General features: G+C 43.7%; 1 protein-coding gene across 7 annotated transcripts in view; it reads right to left on the bottom strand.

The window, feature by feature from the left end:
• TRIM2 (tripartite motif containing 2) overlaps positions 1-20,877 on the bottom strand; it is a 231,841-nt gene that overhangs the window by 60,877 nt on the left and 150,087 nt on the right. For 6 of the 7 annotated variants that reach the window (XM_029609266.1, XM_029609453.1, XM_029609363.1 and 3 more), the window contains 2 exons: positions 18,963-19,141; positions 17,422-17,659 (listed from right to left, as the gene is read on the bottom strand). In XM_029609266.1, the coding sequence (XP_029465126.1) occupies positions 17,422-17,659; positions 18,963-19,096 (372 nt within the window). In that variant the 5' untranslated portion in view covers positions 19,097-19,141. Of the gene's footprint in view, positions 1-17,421; positions 17,660-18,962; positions 19,142-20,877 lie in introns of those variants that run through there. The other variant, XM_029609706.1, reaches the window with a different exon arrangement.

The following is a 20,877-nucleotide window of genomic DNA, read 5'->3' as shown; positions in this document are numbered from 1 at the left end:
CTACCAATGCCACAGATATTACGGCTGCTCACTAAAATTCCTCCGACAACTCGTTACCTTTATCATCAAAACTGCAAGGAGACTATAACAGAAACACGAGCTTACTGTATATCCAATACCACTCATGGAACTCCTAAGACCTTCACGTAGGGTTGCCAACTTTTCCACGGAGCAGGACTGGACACTTGGGGGGGGGGGCCCCCCGCAGCTTTCCCCCTTCTTTGCCTTTCAAAAATCGAGCCTTGATTGTTCCCTAGGCAGAATCTGCCTGTCTTCAGGGCTCAGGTTGGACTCTCCTCTTCCTCTGCGACCCCCCCCCCCCCTATAGCGGTGGAGTTGACGGGCCGCGCTTCGCTTTAATCTCATCTAAATTCCACACAGTGCGGCCCTCTCTCTCCCCCCAAACTAAAGATGATTACGTTCGCATCTGCTGCTGCTTCGCGCTGTTCTCCTGCCCCGGCCATTTACTCGAGTCCCGCACAGGCCGCAGCACGGCCAAACTGTAAAGTTAGAAGCCCAATAACATCACTGTTCTGCTGTGCTGAGGCCTGTGCAGAACTCACTCAGACAGGGCAGGAGGACAGCGCGCAAAGCAGCAGCACTTGCGGCACAATTAATTATCTTCAGTTTGGAGAGATGGAGCCGCACCTCGTGGGGCTTGCAAGAGGTCAAGGCAAAGCGGCAGGTCAATTCCACAGCTGTGGGAGTCACGGGGAGGGGGAGGAGGAGAATCAATCCCGAGTCCCCGAAGACAGGCAGGGGACTGGAGCAGGGGGCTGGCCAGGGGGGGCCAACTGCCACCACCAATTGGTCCCCTGGCCTTACCTGACCGGGTTTTACAGTGTCCGGTTTACCCCTTACAACCGGCCACTGTACAGCAGGCTGGAAAACTGGGCTGACTGGTTCAAAAGCAGGCAGTTGGTCACCTTACCCTCAAGCAAACTACAAAGAAAGGTTTGATATAAGTGGATCTGCAAAGCTGCACAAAGTAAACAATACATGTTATATCTTTAATTGCAAAATACCTAAGAGCTGATGTAGTCTGAGCTGATGTAATCTCTTCTCTGTGAAAGCTCCAAAAAAAACCAGGTAATGGTGTCAGTGACACTTGAGCTCATTTCAAATCAAAGTGGAAGATCTCCGTCCATACATCTTTCTAGAAAGTAGAATTATTTTTTCACAAGTCCTCCCTCAGGCATTACCAGTATTTTTCTTTCTGCATGTGTGGTTTGGCAGCTTTCCTCTGTTCCTTTATGCTTCCAGCTCATAGGCCAATTCAATATTATGCGCATAAAAACGTGCATCCAAATGGGGCACCCTTTTCCTCACCTCTCCTGGGTGCGATGCTATATTTTCATGAACTGCCACGTTAAAAAGGATTTGCTCGGCTAAAATTGTGTGTCCCTAGCACGCAAAATGTATTGGGCACCGGGAGACATGGCCGTGCATGGGCCAGGAAAATGGGCGCTCAATATGAGCATCCATTTTATCCCACTGCATATTAACTCACCCGCACAATATACGTGCACGCCTGCAGCCTGTACATTGTGAATGCATCTTGTGCACCCAGAAATTGTTTTATTGCAATCAAGCCCTTACATTTCCCCCTAATTTTAAGCACTGCAAGCAGTAGACCTTAGTATTGCAACGATACTGTCATATGAAACACAGAGACCAGTTGTTTTTTTTTCATGTGTTCTGGACTCATGGCATGACTTAACATCAGCTCTGGAGCTGGCGTTAAATTTACTGTGTTAAAAAAAAGGTGCGTTAGTCGACCGGCAATTTTTTGCATCGGGGGTAATAGCTAATTGCCTCATCTACATGGCATGTACATGTGATACGCACTTTTAGATATGCGTTTCTTGGGCGTGCGTTTTGGATGCGCTAATCCCCTTATTGCATCAGGTGTTAGTCTAGCACATCCAACCGCGGGTCAACCTGTGTGCTAGGCTGAGTGCACTTTATTGCATCGGCCCCTCAGTTGGAAACAGCCTCTCTTGGGCTTATGGTGCTATGAGTCTTCATTCACAACTACCTGAGGGAAGTGGGTTGGGAGTTCCTATATATATATATATATATATATATATATATATATATATATATATATATATATATATATATATATATATATATCTATATATATCTATATATATATTTATTTTTTTTTGTTTGTTTTAATCAAATCTCAACTTAGCCCAGCCACTGTGGCAGTCCTCCGCCAAACTGTGGCTCTCTTCAGAGCTCGATAAACAGGGACCCTGAGTTTGATCAGTAGGTATCACCCTTAGGCTTAGACTCCCTTCCCCCTGCCATGCCCCTCAGCATCTCCAGCCCTGGCTATTCCAGGGAGCAGAGAAGTGTCCTGGCCCAGGAATTGAAGTCAGGTCCTCCGTTACGGCAATACATAGCCCAGGTTTCCTGCGACCTCTAAAGATCCGGCCAGAGTTCAGTTACAAACATTATGTATTCCAAAGCAAAGCAAGAAGGGGCAGGGAGATTCAGAAACGTTTATTAACACCTCCAGTGGGCGTGAGATAGAAAGCTGTTATGCACGCGCCTCCTGGCCCTGGAAGAACGAGAAAGCATCCAAAGCACAACTTCACATACAAATAAGAGCAGTGTGTACGCGCACTTATGCCCCCTCACGTCAGGCACATGAGGGCTGGAACATGTGAAGCCGGGGTGTTTAATGAAACGTCCCGCGCATCTCCCTTCTCTGCTGAAAACCGCGCGTCCTTGTGACCCGATTCTGAATTAATCTTCAAAAGGGACTTTGTGAGTTCTAGAACAAGAGGTCATTCTTGTAGGCTCAAAGGGAGAAACACTAGAAGCTAAATCTCCATGGAAAAAAAATGCTGTGAGAGCATGAAACGGCTTCCCGATGGGGGTAGTGGAGACAGGAGGTGGCCTGGGACAAGCAGAGAGTGTCTTTAGCTGCGGGACTAGGAAAGGTAAAGTGGGTTGTACTCTCGGAATACTACAACACAGCCATACTGGGCAGACTAGATGAAATATTTTGCTTCCATTATATTCAACATTTCTATGTGAATAACTCCAAACAGAGGCTTTATTTAAAAACGCTACCATCTTTAAAAAGATTCATGGTACAGCACTTCTGGCTTTCATTTTTTTGCGAGAACTGTTGGGCTGATACAGTAAAAAACGCGGGAGAGCAGGCAAGCGCCCGCTCTCCTGTGCACGCAATACAGTAAGTTAATTTATTTAAATTAGGCCTGGCGGTAAAAAGAGGCGCTAGGGACTCTAGCGCGTCCCTAGCGCCTCTTTTTGGACAGGAGCGGCAGCTGTCAGCGGGTTTGACAGCTGACGCTCAATTTTGCCAGCGTCTGTTCTCGAGCCCGCTGACAGCCACGGGCTCGGAAACCGGACGCCGGCAAAATTGAGCGTCTGGTTTTTGGCCCGACAGCTGCAGGCCGAATTCAAAATTTTTTTTTTTTTTTTTACACTTTTTTTACTCTTCGGAACCTCCGACTTAATATCGCCATGATATTAAGTCAGAGTAAAAACTGCTTTTCTGTGCACTTTCCCCGTGCCGGAAGAAATTAGCGCCGACCTTTGGGTAGGCGCTAATTTCTGAAAGTAAAATGTGCGGCTTGGCTGCACATTTTACTTTCTGTATCGCGCGGGAATACCTAATAGGGCCCTCAACATGCTCCGTCGGAGCGCGCTGTACTGTATTGGCCTGTAGGTTAGGTCTTTCTGTTACATAGTTGTTGCTCGCTCAAACAATTAGTTACTTAAAAAAGAAAAGGGCCACAGGAATTAAAATTATACCTACTGTTTTGGCACCAGTTCATCATGAAAAAACTCAGAATAGTCTCGCCCTGAATATTTTTAATTGATCTAAAATCACTTTACAGCTTCATATAAAATAATTTTTGCCAGAAAACAGAAAGGTGGGATGTGTCCACTCAAGAGCCAGCATTTAGCAGCTAGTGGAAGGACAGTTCAAAATAGTATGTATCTAAATAGCAATGATTTATTGCCATAGAAATCTTTGATGTCACCATGTGATATAATTAAGTTTCCGTATTTCATCCAGTACCGCAAAGAAGCTTGCAGAATGTTTGCCAAAAAGATTTCCACATTCTGATATTATTCAAACTGTGAGTCAGGTTCCTATGTTGACAGCCAAATCCCAAGAGCCACAACTATTTTTAAATGCTTTCCTAAATGAGAGAGAGAGAGATCTACAGGAAGTAAACAGAAAATCTAGCTTATGTGAGAGGGATGTGGAGGTAAATGTACAGAAGGTTTTGTATCCACGGCACATACAATGAACCAGGAGGTTGATTCTCTCAGCTCCTGTTCGGACAATTTAAAATGGTTCTACGCTCACCAACAGTATATGGAGGAAATAAGTTAGAGAAAAAGGTAAATAAGAAAAGGACAGTGTATTTGAAAATATGCAAAGTACTTCTGAAAACCAAAAGGAAATGCATGTACAAAACGCAGCCACTTCCTTCATTTAAAACACTAAATTGCAAAGCTACATGTGTATGTTTATGGATGTGTGCGCAGAGAGGGTAGGAGTGGGGCAAGCTGTGAAATATCAACTATTTACACGTCTTACGCCATACCTTAATATGACCTAAGTAATGGAAAGTTAAGAGAACAGAAGACAGAGCTTAAAAACTGCTGAAGTCCTGCTACAGTACTCAATGCTACTTTCAACTCTCCAGAATGGTTTGGCTTGTAGCATAGATGAAACATAAAAATGATTCAATTTTGAAGAGCAAAATGTATGCATATACCTCCTTTAGGGTATCCTGTCTCAGCCAACGGTTCAGAACCAGTGTGTTAGTAGAAAATCTCCCCCTGCATAAATTCCGAGACCCCCTTCAGCCAGATCTAGTTTTCGGGCTATCGACAATGACTCATCTTCTTTGTATGGCACTGGTTTAAGTTGCAACGATCAGTTCATAAATTAATAGCCGTGTTTGCAATCCTGTTCATTACAGCAGAAGTGAGTTGATGAACGTCAGTAAGATTACCCTTTCAATGACTGCTTGAGGCAATGATGTGTGAGCAATGGTTTGTGGCACTGGTCTGCAATCTCAATCTGGGCAGCTTCTCATTTTCCACTGGAAGAGGCTCTGGACAAGTCCTCCACGCAGTGTTTGTACATGGCTCAGAGCACACCCATCTTTTCGTCACAAATCTACGCCTGGCAGGTCTTTGGTAGGGTCAGTGACAAAGTGCTTTATTTAGAACTGTTCCAGGTAGACCACCACCATCAAAATCCTCCAAGATATTATTGCAAGTCCAAAGGGACTTCCCTAGATTTTAATCGTGTTCTTCAAATTATAATGCAAGGGAATTCTGATGCTCTAATTCAACTTGGAGAGGAGACTGACAGTTCACAAGTCTCTCCCTATTTTTGATGGATGAATATTAGACAGAACCAGAACTGTGCCTTTCAGAATCGACATTAAGGTACATGAAATTATGCACATTGTAAATTTTAGCTGCAATCCCAGAAGCTTGATATGAGAACTCGGGTGAATGATATTCTGCTATAAACTACAGTGCGCAAAGTCCTGGAACCAGAACCCTGGTCTTGATTTCATCCCAGATAGTCTTGATGCTGTTTAAAGGTGAGGCTGAGATCCAAGGTCAAAAAAGCAAAAAGTCCCATTATCAGACAAGAATGGGGAATAGTCCGCGTCTGTTAATTCAGTTCACTGGTGATCAGAGTTTTTCATTCAAGTACTTTTCATGAAATAAATAATCCACAATTTCTTATAGCTTTATATAGTATTTATTGAAATCCAACAATTAACAGTATAAGAACACCCATTCACTCAATGGTCACACCCCCCCCCCCATGTGCTGCTTATTCCCACTCCTCCCCCCCTCCACCACCCTATTCCACCTCACACCCTGTCACTCCACGCCCCATTACATTGCTCACACCCAGCACCCCCCTCCACAAAACCTAACCCATCCCCTCACACTACTTATCTCCATTCTTCTCACACTGCTGCCATCCTGCTCCCCTAGACTTCCTACACACACACACACACGCACACGCACACTGCTCTCACCCTTCTATTGTTTCAGCATCATTATCAATAACAACTCAGTGTTGAACTGCTTCCATCCCTGACACAAGCTTAAGAAGCTCCTTGAAGCAACTTGCAGATGTCTGCCTGCTTCCAAAACAACTGCCATCTTCACCTCCTTAGCAGAATGAAAGGCTGCTTCTCAGCAAGCTTAAAAAAAAAAAAACATTTCAAGGCTTTGTGCGGCACTTTACTGTTTTCACTGAGACCTTGATACACTCTCTACCTATTGCTGTCAAGGTAGGTGGTAGAGAGTACATTGTACAAATCTACTCTTATTTTACCTCATAATACTCCAAATCACATAAAACCTTCAACGCTGGCATCTGTGCTGTTCGTATCTCTAACTGTGCATGTAAAGCTGTCCCCCAAAACCTACCCCACCCACCAAACCTCACACCGAATTACTAGTGCCTCCTCTTACAGTGGTATAAATAGTAAACTTATATGCGAGTCAGTCTCTCTCTCTCTCTCTCTATCCAGCAGCCCAAACCGACAACTGCGATAAAGGTTGGTAACACAGCGTACGATGTGAAAATAAAGTGGGTGCAATACATTTAACATGCGTTGCAAAACAATACCTATGCAATTCGATACCAAGAAAATACCCCTACTTTTTTTTTTTTTTTTTAAATCGCGGGTGCTATTTTCATTATATTTATAGCAAAATGATGAATCTAGGTCTGAGGTTTCCTCTGATGCACTCTCACTGCAGGTACAGATATGGTAAAACCAGTACCAAAATATTTCCTGGTCCATTCATGCACTGCATTGTATCTTGCATTTAATAGATAAATGAATGACTTGGTCGCCTGAATTTTCCCACCACTAGTAGCTTGGACTCTGTGCCTGCTATATTTGTGCACGTAAGCACGGTCAAGCAGACCCTGTTCTGCTTAAAACCAGCTGCACTAGTCTCCCCTGTACCAGCCGGGGTAGAAGTTGGCAAGCAACGCAAAAAAGCCAGTTTCACCAGCATTATAGAGCTGCTTTGGTTAAAGCATGATCCTGAACAAGCTTCTTGAAAAATGCACAATATTTTTCAGTAGTCCTCATGATCAGAATATTTTTTTCTCTCTAGACACATCAAGCCTTCTGATACCATAATGAATTTTAAAGTGAGACAACTATCAAAGTGTGCAATTACACAATTTAAAAAGAAAAGTCTGCTAGATAACAGTTAATTGAGCTTTCCAGTTGGTTGAGTGCCAGAAATTAGGGCTTTTATTGTAGAATATTAGGAATTATTAGGAAAAGAATGGAAAATAAAACTGAGAATATCACATTGCCTCTATGCAGATCCAGGGTGCGACCGCAGCTTGAGTATTGTATGCAGTTCTGGTCACCCCATCTCAAGAAAGACATTCAGTAGTAAGAGCTGGAGGGCTAGAATTGCCTTATGAAGAAAGACTGAGCAGAAGTAGAGATGGCAGAGGGACTGTGATCAAGGTTTATAAAATCATGAGTGGTTTTGAACAGGTTAATAGGTAACTGTTATTTACCCTTTAAAAACTGTCTCATGAAGTGTTCCCTAGCTCTAGTGTTAACTGGTAGCAGATTTTAAACTGGTTGCAGCAACTCCTGTCAGGGTTGAATCCTGCCTTCCCTTGGAGAAGAGTTTGCTCAGCAGTGCTAAGCATTCCGGAGAACAACATTCTTTGCACGAGTTTGAGTGAAATGGAGAGTAAGGAGATCAGCAGGACCTTCAGCAGATTTACCGGGCTTAATAACTGCTGCAACCATTATGTGGTTACACCATGTCATTTCACCAGTCGTTCGGCACCATCCCAGTTATCATGCGCGTCTGTAAAATGTACTACAAGCCATGGATTTTTCTCGCTTTCCTAAATACTTGAGAAATTCCGGGGGGTTCCAGAACTTTAACCGCTTTCTCTGGCTGTCTGTTTTATTTTTCATCGGCCTGTAGGAGGGATTTGGATTTCTCCGAGCAGCAGGGGGTATAAGCTTTACGGACCTCATGACATGAATTGCATCTTAACTCTCCCACCCCCCCTTTCAAAAGTTCCAAAAGGACCCCAGAGGTCTGCACAGACCTCCTGTCCCACCCTTTTCTCTCTCTGTCCTTCGAGGTAGCTATAGTACAAAAAAAAAAGATTAACTTTTTTTTTTTTTTTTTTTTAAAGACCAGCTCTGCCCTGTTCCAACTCCCCCCTTCAAAAAAAAAAAAGAAAGAAAATCCATTCCCTGGAGGCCGGGACTCCCACCCTAACCTACCTTCCAGACCTTCCCTCTCACTTCATTTTAGTCCCTGATGGTCCAGTGAGGGCATGGGATGCCAACCTACACTCTGGGTCTGGCAGTGGCCATTTTGCAAAATGGCATCAGATAGTCCTTTGCCACTTCACATGAAAAATGGCTGCCACCTGACTCAGAGCCCAGAGGGCACTCCGCGTCTTCACTGGACCATCTGGGACTAAAATGCAGTGAGGGGAAGGTCTGGAGGGTAGACTAGGGTGGGAGTCCCGGCCTCCAGGGGCGGAGTTTTTTTTCTGAAGGGCGGAGTTGGAGCAGGGTAGAGCCAATATTTTTTTTTTCCCATCATGTTTATTGGAGATTTCTTTAGCAAGAATGTACAAAGAACAATAATAAATGTGTAACGAAGGATACAAGTACATGGTCAAGCTCAAACATTTCTATAATACTTGGCAGCCGTTGAATAGCTACTAATAAAACAAACTGTCTTTACAGGCATAAATTCCAGGGATTACTAATACTCTTTACATATTAGATTCTGAAGTCAATATTACTTACTGCAGCTCGATTAGTTTTGTTCACATATTTGAAACCTTGATTTTTCCCCCACCCCTTTTTCCCCTGTTATCCTCCCCCCCCTTCCAAGCTGGTTTTTCTTCTAGCTTTGAGACAGAGGAGGTCAAAATACATCAAAAATAGACAATAGTAAGCAGAACACCCATGGACCTGGTGCAGGATTTACTGGGCGCCCCAACATAGTTACAGAGGGCGCCTGACTTTCGTGGAGGAAGTGAAGGACCTATAGCTGTAGAAGGTTAGGCTTTACATCGCATACTACGGTTCCCCCAATTTATCAATAGTTCCAGAGAGTCCTAGCCTCTCGGGCAGCAGGAGCCGTTTTCGGGACCTCAGTTTTGTCCTCCCCTCTACAATGATGGTGGAAGGCATTTGGGAAGTTACCCACTAATATTGTTTAAATTTGTTTTGATTGTGGGGGACAAATATTCATAAAAGGGTTGCCAGGTGTCCATCATGGCTTGGAATCATTTGAAAGAATTCCGCTTTGTAGAAAGAAATTCAAGCGTGAATAGTCTCATCAGTATTTGAAAACATCATTCTTCTGAGGGGGGTTCAGTAGCCAGTTGAGTAGAACACCCTTCTTCCCCAGGAGACCCATTTTTGCAATTAGGTGTCGACTGGATGAACTTTTGTCTGAATTATCGTGAGGTCCCCTGCCAAAAAGCCATGTGTTTGAGTCTGCAGGCAGAGTCCCAGAGCCAGTCTTTTAAAAATAAGTTAACTTTTTTTTGTACCCCAGCCACCTCCTAGGACAGTGAGATCGAGGAGTGGGACAGGAGGTCTATGCAGACCTCTGAGGTCTTTTTGGAACTTCTGAAAGGATGGTGGGAGAGTGGACATGCAATTTTTTTTCAGCAAGCCATGTTATTTGATTTGCATAGTTGAGGGTAGTAAATCGGCTGGGAAGCATACATAATCAGCTCATTTAAATACACGTAGGGCTGGGGCCAGAACACCACAAGATAGTTCAAATTCTTGCGTTAACCCCATGTTAGGGCATTTGATGTGTGGTAAATGGCCTAACATGGTTTAGGGAACGACCCTCTTAGATGGTAAACATTCCAGGAATAGAAAAAAAATACCTCAATGTAATCAGTGTTAAGTGTCACAAAAGGCAGAATATTAATAAAACCAACAAATAAATAAATACATAAATAAGGCTTTGGTTTGGAGTGCAAAGGAGGAATATACATGAGTAACATTTATGTACATTTGGTCAAAAAACAGATTCACTTATACACTTTGGTTACCCCAAAACCCAACCTGGTCTAAGGTCCCAATGGCAGAAGTTGGCAAACTTCTCTAGGTAGGCCACACACAGAATGCACCCTAGGGATGTGCATTCGTTTCATTCGTTTCTTATACAAGCATGTAATATGAAGCGTATGAAACATATGAAATGAATGCACATCTAATTGACATATAATGGGAAACGTATGAAACGAATTAAACAAATGAAACGAATGCACATCCCTAATTTGCAACCATCACCAGAGCCTCCAGAGGCATTTGCCATATGCTCTAAGTACTGCCATTTTAGCATGGCTTGTAAACGTAACCCATTTTTTCAGAGGCTGCTGAGCACTTAACCCACCCTGGTGCAGAATTTGGTAAAAAGGCACAGATTTCATGCTGCATGTCACAACTCACTCTAGTATGGCCGAGAGAAGGTCCCACATCTAGACAAGAGGCATGCCTTGGAAAGGCAAGGTATTACTAAGGCGGGAGGAAGCGACTTCGGCATGCCTCTAGACGGCGGGAGGAAGCGACGGCGGGAGGAAGCGACTTCGGCATGCCTTGGAAAGGCAAGGTATTACTAAGGCGGGAGGAAGCGACTTCGGCCTGTAGCAGCCACCATTCCCTATGGGTTCAGGCCTTGGATGTAGGTAGCTACCAGGGGAAGAACGAAGCAGGAATTAGACAGGAGGAAGGAATCTAACACAAAACAAGGACCAAGCAGGAAGCAGGAATCAAAAATGTAGCAGGAACCAGCTGGATGAACACCAAACTCCATAAAGACTGTTGGACCTGCAACGGTGTGGCAAGGCTAGGGCTCAATTAAAGACATACCCAAGGCTAGCCCAATAGGGAGCTTTCGAAGGCATGTCTTCCTTACTCTGATTTGCGTGATATCTCCCTTCACAACTCTTCATGAATAAGAGTCCTGTGGTTCATCGCCATGTCTCTTAGCCCAGGACGTGGATTTGATCCCTATCACCCCTGAGCCTCCAGATCCATAGGGATCTAATCCACACCTCTTAGCCAAGGGTGTGGATTAGATCCCTATCACCCCTGATACTTTGGGAAATAGGGTTCAAATCCATACACAGTTTTGTGTTCCAGCCTTAAAATAGTTTACTTAAAAAAAAACAAAACAGCAAACAGTCCAGAAAATCTCAGAAATCCAGAAATAAGTCATCACTCAAAATCTCATGCTACTTGAGACACGTCAATTATACGAGTATTCTCTTCAGACTCTTGTCAAGGCCTCTTTTAGTCCTTAGACCCAAATATAAAGGCAGGAAACTCTTTCCCCTGTATTTCAATCATTTATTGGCTGCAGACTTCTCCAATACCATCCCTCTTCATACACTAGACGATGGAATTTCTCTTGAGGGGTTTTCACCCTTGCCAGAGAAGAGAACTCCCATCTCCAGCAAACCCATAAAGCACAGGTCAGGGGACAACCGCTTGACTGTCCTCCCCAAGCAGCCAGACATCTCTTCAACAGGGACACCTCAGAAGAAGACGCCTCCCTATGACTCAATGGGTCACCTTATAGGTGCTGTAACTCACTGATCACTCAATTTATCCTTAACGTCCAAATGCTGGAAAATTCTCACTGTTAAGGCACGGCAAAGCTTAGACCGTCGCACCATAAACATCTCAAGTTAATTAACAGACAAAATCAGCAAAAACCAAACCACTCAATCTGAAGCAGGTGAGGGGGAAAAACAATGACTGGGGAGTAATAATAAAAGGTAATGGCAACAGAATTAAATGGAATTCAGTACGATACTCCCAAAGTGGAGCTTAATCGTACGGTATATGGCCTACTCACTCTTTCACCCTGTGTGTTCGATTTCAGATAATGCAGACAGCTGAGCCTGCACAGGAATAGGTAGCGACGTGAGAGCTTCACAGAAGGAGAAAGAGAGGAATCCCACTCCTATGACAAGAGGCTTTATTTATGGATTTATAGACCACCTTTCTAAATTATTCAGTTCAACCAAAGCACTTCACAAAATAGATGAACCAACTCATCAACTCAGCAGAAAAACGTTAACATACGTTATAACCACACACAAAAGGTCTCTCTTACTGTCATCAAAAAATGTTCATCTTTTGTTTCCCAGGTTGTTGTTTTTTTTGGTTTTTTTTTTTAATTTTAGTTCCAAAGCAACACACGACCCTAGAGCGGCCCACTTGTCACAAGCAACACATCCGATCCTCCCCCCCGCGTCCCTCCCCTTGTGTCTCAGACTAGAGACCTCTGAAAATGTTTTCGCTGCGTTGGCTTTCTCTGTGACACAAGTACAAAGAGCTCTGGCGTTACCAAGGGAAAGGACAGGCTCCCAGTGTGGTGCTGGTGGGGGGGGGGGGGGCGCGAATTCAGCTCGGACTGAATAAAGCTCTGGGGATCATTTACACTGCCTTCCATGATTTCTGTCTCATGTCCCCATTAACAATATCTCCAAGGATGTTACCCTACAGTAACGTGTGTAAATTCTTTATTGGTGATCCAGAATGCTGGGCTTCCTTGACAACAAAACAAAAAACAACAAAACAAGAATATATTGAAGAGAGTGGAAAAACACACACACACACACACACACACACACACACACACACACACCTGCTTACATGCTAAAACTAAGAAACGGTGCTGTATCATTTACATCTCGACCTGGTAATTCATACTTTTCTTTCTTTTTTTTATATTTAATCTTTATTAATTTTTTAACAATTATATCAAGATAATTCTCTTGACAATAAATCAAATGCATACATACATAAATTCTCATGAAGAAAATTCAACAACCTGCATATACATTTCAAATCCACAATATGAGATCCAAGTGGTCATTATTAATCATAATCATATATAAATCTAAACTTAGCATTGGCAGGAGCTATTTAAATTATATGAGGTGGAACAAACTCGGACATTATCAAGGCACTGGAGCTAAGTTATGAGTGCTCAAGCACGCTGTATTTCAGAGTTATCACACAAAAACTGGGTAAGTTGAGATGGCAAGAAAAAGAGGAAAGATTTATCTCTGAACTTAGACATCTGCAAGGAAATCTTAATGTGAAAGCTGCCCCCATCTGAAAGACCTGGGGCCTTAATATCAAAAATTGCTTCCTCCTTTTCTGTGTAGATTTAGAGACGTCTGGAAATATCCTCACTTGCATTCCCATAATTTTTTTGAAACGATGTTTAAAATATAACTTCAAAATCCCTTCCTTATCCATCTCCAGTGCACAATTAACTATCAAGGTGGCTGGTTCAGCATGGGCTTGATCTGATAACTCCAGAAAGTCCGTAAGATTCTAACCCACAGTTCCATTTTTTGTTCCTTGCCTGGTTCCTTCACAGGGCCAGGAATCTCACCAGAAGCCTTTCTTAAATCATCTCTCACAGGAACATAGACTGCTCGAGCGAGTGGTGGAATTTGATCTGAGGATACTTTCAAAATTTCCTGTAGATATTTGCTAAACCTATCTCTTGGTATTATATGAGAGACTTTAGGAAAATTGATTATTCGAAGATTCTTATTTTTTTTTTTTTAATAAGTTCTCCATATTTTCAATTTTATTTAGCAATACCAAATTATCTTTAACCATATGTTCTTGCTTATATTTCAAAGAATCAAGTAATATTTTCTTCTCAGTCTCTTGACTATAACTTTCACCGTATTTTCCAAGGATTTAATTCGAGCTTCATGATCATCAATTTTATATTTAAGTGGCTCAGTCTGTTTTATCATCAAATTTCCAAGCTCAACCATAACTTCCCATAATGATTCTAAAGTTATTTGTCCTGGATTTTGGGGGCAATAAGAAGACATTTTTAAACGTTATCTGCTGAGGCGTGGATGAGCTCCCTGGTTGACTCAGCTCCAATTCGCCTCTGTCTGGGCTGCCAAGGTGCGCTTCGTGCCCGCCGGGGCTGTTCTTCCACGCCGCTTTCTCCCGAAGTTAGGCTCCCTGGCCGGCTCTCCCCGCTAGCACTTTCAGCCTGCAGGGCTTCCGGGTCCCCATCCGGGTCTCACAGCATCGCTGGATTCCTTGGCGCCTCCCTCAGCATCGGGGATAGCGTGGTCTCGGACTCCGGCAGGGAACTCAACTCCTCTCTCTCTCTCTGTTCCCTGCTCCCGCGTCTCCACTCCCGATGTTTACTGCTCCTTGGAGAACGTGGGCATCCATCGGGCCGATTCTTGGCGTCTCGGGGGGGAGCCCAGGAAAAGCTCTCTCACGAGCACGCCTTTTTCCAGCCGAATGGGGCAAGAAAGTAAGATTTTACATTCATCATCATATCCACATGACAACACTGTTATTAACATTTAACATCTATTAAGAAAAGTTTAACATTTTAACCCTCTTTTTACAATCTATAATGTAGCATGTGAATATTTGAGATGTAACACATAATCCAACTCTTATCTGTAGTGTTCCCAATTATATTGTATATTGGATACAATATAATTGGGAACACTACAGATGAGAGTTGAATTATGTGTTACATCTCAAATATTCACATGCTACATTATAGATTGTAAAAAGAGGGTTAAAATGTTAAACTTTTCTTAATAGATGTTAAATGTTAATAACAGTGGTCGTCATGTGGATATGATGATGAATGTATAATCTTACTCAGTCTAGTGTCTTTTGTCAACAGTGACCAACACTATATGTTTAAAAAGGAAATGCATCACACTTGAGGGTGAGATTGAGTTTAGCATTAGTATAGAGGTAAGGGTTATGAATAATGGTATATGCAGGTTTGCACATGATCTGATGCATGTTTAAGAGTTGCATTTGAGGGGATAAATACAATATATCCATAGGGAGATATTGGAAATAAATGTTTTTATAAAAAAAATTTAAATTTGAAAGGAAAAAATTGTTTTAATACATTTGAAATAAATACATTGTTTTTACATATAATTAAAAAGTTTTGATGTATGGTGTTTGTTTAAAACAAGTCAAAGTGCTTTTTTCCTTTCTCCAAAAAAAATTTTTGGGGGTAGTCTTGTGTGTGTGTATATATATATTTATATATACACACACACACACACATATATACATATATATATACATACACATACATTTTTTTTTTTTTGGCATGAGATCCTTCATTCATGATGAATATCAAGGCCACAGCACAACTGACCTCTTGGTAAGGAGAGCAGCTGAGACCAGGTGATGAAAAACACGCCCGGCTTACAACAGATGCTCAGAAAAAGGGGGTGGGGGTGGGCATTGCCTCCTTACATTCCTGGCAGAGGAAACCGTGGGGCGCGTCCACGTTCCCCTAGACTTGCTGCTTTTCTGCGGGGTTCCACTGATACAGGAGCTGTTAGCGGAAAAATCAGAAGCCAGATCCCACAAGTTCTGAGCCTCCCTGCACTTCTCTAGCTTGTTTGTATTTCTACGTTTCCCTGGAGTTCTCCCTTGTTGCAATTTTCTTTTGTGCAGTCTTAAATTACAGTACGCTAAATTAAAGCAGCTTTACCAGAATTATGCCCGATGCCACATTCCTCTATGACCTATGCAGGTCAGACCTGGAAAGACCCCCCTTGCTTGTAAGTTCGCTAGGCGAGAGCGGCCTTTACGGCTTTGTGAAGAAAGAAAGAGCAGCCAGATAAAGATGAATCTGTCACTAGCGCGGCACGGAGCAGTCCCCTGTCAGCAGATCAGGGAGAGAAGATACCAGCGCCAATGTGACCCAGGAGATCCCCCACCGCCCCAGGACAGGGGAAGAGGGAGCCCTCGCCACCGCAGCCCCAGAGCAGCCTATTGCCAAGCCAGGCAGAGGAGGAGTCACCACTGAGGCCTGGGACAGTACCCTGCCACCCAACCATGGAGAGAGAGAGCCTACTGCCTCTGCCGCCTGGGGCAGCCCCCTAACAGCGAACCATGGGGGAGAGGGGCAGAGTCGCTTGTTGCTGCAGCTGAAGGAAGCCCTCAGACATGGGCAGCCACTGCAGCCTGGGACGGCCACGGGTCCTCGGGGGGGAGGAGAGAGAGAAACAGAGCTGCAACCTTCTGCTCCTGAGCCAGAGAAAGTGTTTGCTGCTGCTGCTGCAGCCTGGGGCAGACCCACCACTACCGTGGCCCGAGATAACCCCCCCTGCCAAAGGAAGAGCAAGCCGCTGCCGTGCCTGGCCCAGAAGGGACACCAGGGTAAGGTGGAGGGAGAAGCAGGCTTAGGAGTAGGGGAAAGAGAAAAAGGCTGAAGGATAATAAGAAACAGACTGAAGGTCGGGAGCACAGAGAAGAAGCAAAAAATCAGAAAAAAATAATGAAATGAAAGTGCCCTACAAAAATAAGCAAAACAAGAGAAAAACCATTAATTATAAGTAAACATTTTCCCCCTGGTTCCTAAAAATGTGGGCTTATGCCTAAGTTTTAAGAAGTTTTATCTAGCAGATAGCTATGTAGAAGATGCAGATCAGTTAAAAGCAATGCAAGTGTACGTAATGATAAATTATGAAAACAAAGGATAGAGCTTAAAAACGATGAGATTTTTCTCCTCCATGATTTGGGAGATTGCTGCGTTCCCTTCCAGCTGTCTTCCGTCCCCTGACCCCATGCAGAGCCTGTCCGGGAGCCATGTTCACTACTTCACAGCTCGGAGGAGAGGGATATTGAGCATTGCCCTCAAGGCCACACCGGCAGCTCGCGCAAATAAAAGCTCGAGAGGTTGTTGGTAGGTTTTTCACAGAATTCTTGAAGGTTGATGCAGGATCAGCTGCCCTGCCAGGCCTGTCAACTCATAAAAATGTATTTTCTTGAGAGTCTTCCAGGTTTTTACCAATTAACTGATTATTTTTTTTTTTTAATACAGACACACGTTTCACCATTTTGTTTGTAGATAACATGACATTTATACCGATATGAAATTCTTTACATGCATGTCAATTTTTTTGGTTTGTCTTTTTGTTTTGGGTTTTTTTTTGTTTTTTTAATCATCATCAGTACATTGTTTACTGACAGTTGGCAACCCTGTATCCTGCCCTCATTTAAGTTCACCATTTTCTACCTTATAGTCCAGCGGTTCCCAAACCTGCCCTGCCGACGCAACAGCCAATCAGGGTTTTCAGGATATTGCACGAGATAAGAGTGGGCGTCCACTGTAAGCAAATGTATCTCCCGCATATCCTGCAAAACCTGACCGGCTTGGTGGGTCACCACAGCAGGTTTGGGGAAGCGCCCGGCTTCTAACGTCATGCAGTGCATCTCCTTCCTGGCTTCAGGACCTCTCTCTAATGCGACTGGCCCCGAAAAGCAAGCCGTGAAAGCGACAGCTTCTTACGTTTCCGTCATGGTTGGGGCAGGAGAGTGGCTTCCCGGAAACGACGGCGGTCACGGTCTCCAGGATGGAGGACTCCTCGGTGCCGTTGTCTGGGCTTCGCTGCAGTACATCCATCAGGTTCGTGATGAAGAAGTTGTTCTGCAGTGCGGAAACCCCTTTCTCGGGCAGGATGGAGGTCTGACGACACACCGGACAGGACAGCGTTAAACTGTGGGCCGGGATGTAATTCTGTAAGCACCTGTTACGGTAAAAAAAAAAAAAAAAGACGAGGATAGCTAGCCATGTATGAAAATAGCAACCTGTAACCAAAACACCAGGGTCCAGCCACTTTTTATTGACTAAGAGAAGATGCAAAAATAATAAAAATTGTACACAATAATCACATTAGGAAGGAGAAGATGGGGATCTGTTTAAAAATACTGTGCAAGGTTTTTAAGAGCTCTAAAAGGATGCACAAACATTTATTAAAATACCTGTGCTATTGTATAGACAGAAGAAAGAGAATCGGGTTAATGCATGGCCCTAAAATACTGGACAGGGACAATGGTTGGTAATCTAGCTGAAAGCAGAAGAGAAAAATGAAACGGGAAAAAAGTACTCGTTCGGATCTCTCTGCAAGTTATCACTGGAGTATCCCTACAAAGCTTTCCAGAAATACCAGGCCTTTTTTTAAACTGAGTATTTTGCAATAGCCTGGGGTGTATGGGGATGAGGGAAAGCTTGAGAACCAGATTCAAAACTGCTGAAAAGAACTGCAGAGACAAACAGAAAAAAAAAAAAAAAAAGACTTTAAAATGTATTTCACTCTTACATATTCACAATCACAACTGTAATCTTAGCCAACAGAAAAGATTAGATTTCTGGCACTATAATATAGTCTTTATTCAACTTTCTTACTTAATGAGGTCAGAAATAGCTTTGAAATCAAAATATAGTTTCTTCTCCCCTATCTTTGAACTCTCCTACCCAGATGGCATGGCCAGATGACTTTTGAGCACCCTCTCCTAACCCAAAAATGCACGAATGGGGTGTGGCACCTTATACACTAAGCAATTTATTGAGGCATGAGCTTCGAGGCCAGAGTAGTCTACTTTGTCACGTTGCACCTGACGCGGTGAACCCCGTCCTCGAAGGCGCATGCCGCAATAAACTGGTGAGCGTATAAGGTGCCACCCAATTCGTGCATGCTGGTGGCAGCGCACGGAGGAATCATCTCCCACGCGAACAATTTTAGAGACAACACAGCAGAATAAAGGAAGAAGAGAAGGTCTCACTCAAGCAGAGGCAGCTCCACGGAGCTGCATCCCATACAGACAGCAAGAATACTTTTCTTAGCGAGAGCACATCCATTAATATTTCCCACATACTGTACAATTCTGCTGGAATACGTTCACTGCAGAAGCTGAAACGTCAAAACTGTGTTATCAAATATCCATGGGGCGCAGCTGATGAACACGGCCTTCTGGTCAAGGGAAACTGGTGACAAGTTAAAAACAACAAGAGAACCCCCCTTGCCGTGCCAGCAAGGGATCAGAGCTTACCTCTCGCAGAAGGTGTGCAGACAGGGAAGTACCTTGGGGTTCTTGTAACGGTCCAGGCAGATGCTGCAGATCAAGAACTGCTTGTCAATCTGGCGCACCACAGGACTTGGGATGTTGGAGTCTTCACTGGCCATCCTAGACCACTGACATGTGGGGTGTGGTCCCTTCTACCGTGCACACTGATGGGAAAAAAAGACAAAGGAAAAAGTTAAAAAAAAAAAAAGCAGCACTCGGACAAACTTGTTTTGTTTGGAAACCTGATGAACAACTAACAGCATGAATGCCTAGAATCACAAAACTTGTGTCATTCCTGATGTATGGGAGGTTTAGAATACGTCAGCAGAGCACAAGAACATAAGAAGTGCCATGCTGGGTTAGGCCAGTGGTCCACTCAGTCCAGCATCTGTCTCCGACAGAGGCAAGTCTGGATCACTTAGAGGTACTCTGAAAATTTAATGGGATAATCCCTTCCCTGCTGCTCATTATCAGATGTAAGAGGGTAGTGATCCCCATTGCCTGCCTGGCTAATAATTGTCAACAGACTTGATCTCCATAAACTTGTCCAAATCTTTTTTAAACCAAGCTATACTACTGACCTTGACCACCACATCCTCCAGCAACAAATTCCACAGCTTAATTGTGCACTGGTAACCCCCCCCACACACACACACTTTCCTAAATTTATTTCGAATCTCTGTCAGTTTCATGGAGTGCCCCCTAATACATAAGAACTGCCATACTAGATCAGACCAGGGGTCCATCAAGCCCAGGATCCTGTTTCCAACAGTAGCCAATCCAGGTCACAAGTACCTAGCAGGATCCCAAGGGGTGGATAGATCCCAGGGGTAAGCAATGGCTTTCCTCAAGTCTACTTGGTTAATAACTGTTTATAGACTTTTCCTCCATAACTTGTCCAAACCTTTTTTTTTTTTTAAACTCAGCTATGTCAACTGCCTTTACCACATCCTCTGGCAATGAATTCTAGAGCTTAATTGTGCATTGAGTGAAAAAGTATTTTCTCCAATTTGTTTTAAATGTGCTACTTAGTAACTTCATGGAATGTCCTCTTGCTTTTCGAAAAAATAAAGAGACTAACAACTGATTTGCATTTGCCTGCTCCACGTCACTCATGATTTGGTAGACCTCTATTGTATCTCTCCTCAGCTGTCTCTTATCCAAGCTGAACAGCCTTTACTTCTTTATCCTTTCCTCATAGGAGAACCATTCCATTGCCTTTATAATTCTGATCGCCCTTCTCTGAACCTTTTCCAGTACTGCCACATCTTTTCTGACATGGAGAACAGAACTGCACACAGTACTCTTAAGAGATGAATTTTAAGACCTGCGCGTGTGCGTGCCTTTGCCGGCTCATGCACATGGCGATTTTATAACATATGCGCATATATGCATGTACACAAGTGCGTGTTATAAAACTGGCTATACGTGCGTACCTGTGCTCACAACTTTATACTGACGTGTGCCTGTACATGCATTGCCGCCTCGAGCGCATACGTGTATGTGTGTGGGGGGGGGGGGATTTTAGTAGATGTGTGTGCTAACACAATTACCTGTTTCCCCAGTTTGTTCCCGGGTCACCCCAGTAAAGGACTTCCTAAACCCTCTAGTTAACTTGTCTCTCTTTTACCCTGTTAGCCCCAACCCTTAAAACCCCACTGACCAGCCTAGCTTTTGTTATTTTATTACTTGCATGCCGTCCGTAGCAGAAGTAAAGTCATGCGGTAGGGGAACACTGCGTGCCTTATGTGCAGACTTCATGCTACAGACTTGGCCGTCCCACCCCTTTTTTTTGAACTTTTTAATCTGTGCGGATACCGGGAAGATACGCATGTACTCGCACGATTTTTAAAATCCACGCAGCACGCGCCAGGCCCAATGACGCGCATCTCTCCCAGCT

The sequence above is a fragment of the Rhinatrema bivittatum genome, chromosome 1 (genome assembly GCF_901001135.1).
Source record: "Rhinatrema bivittatum chromosome 1, aRhiBiv1.1, whole genome shotgun sequence".
Classification (NCBI taxonomy): Eukaryota; Metazoa; Chordata; class Amphibia; order Gymnophiona; family Rhinatrematidae; genus Rhinatrema; species Rhinatrema bivittatum.
This window is presented reverse-complemented; position numbering and strand designations above follow the sequence as displayed.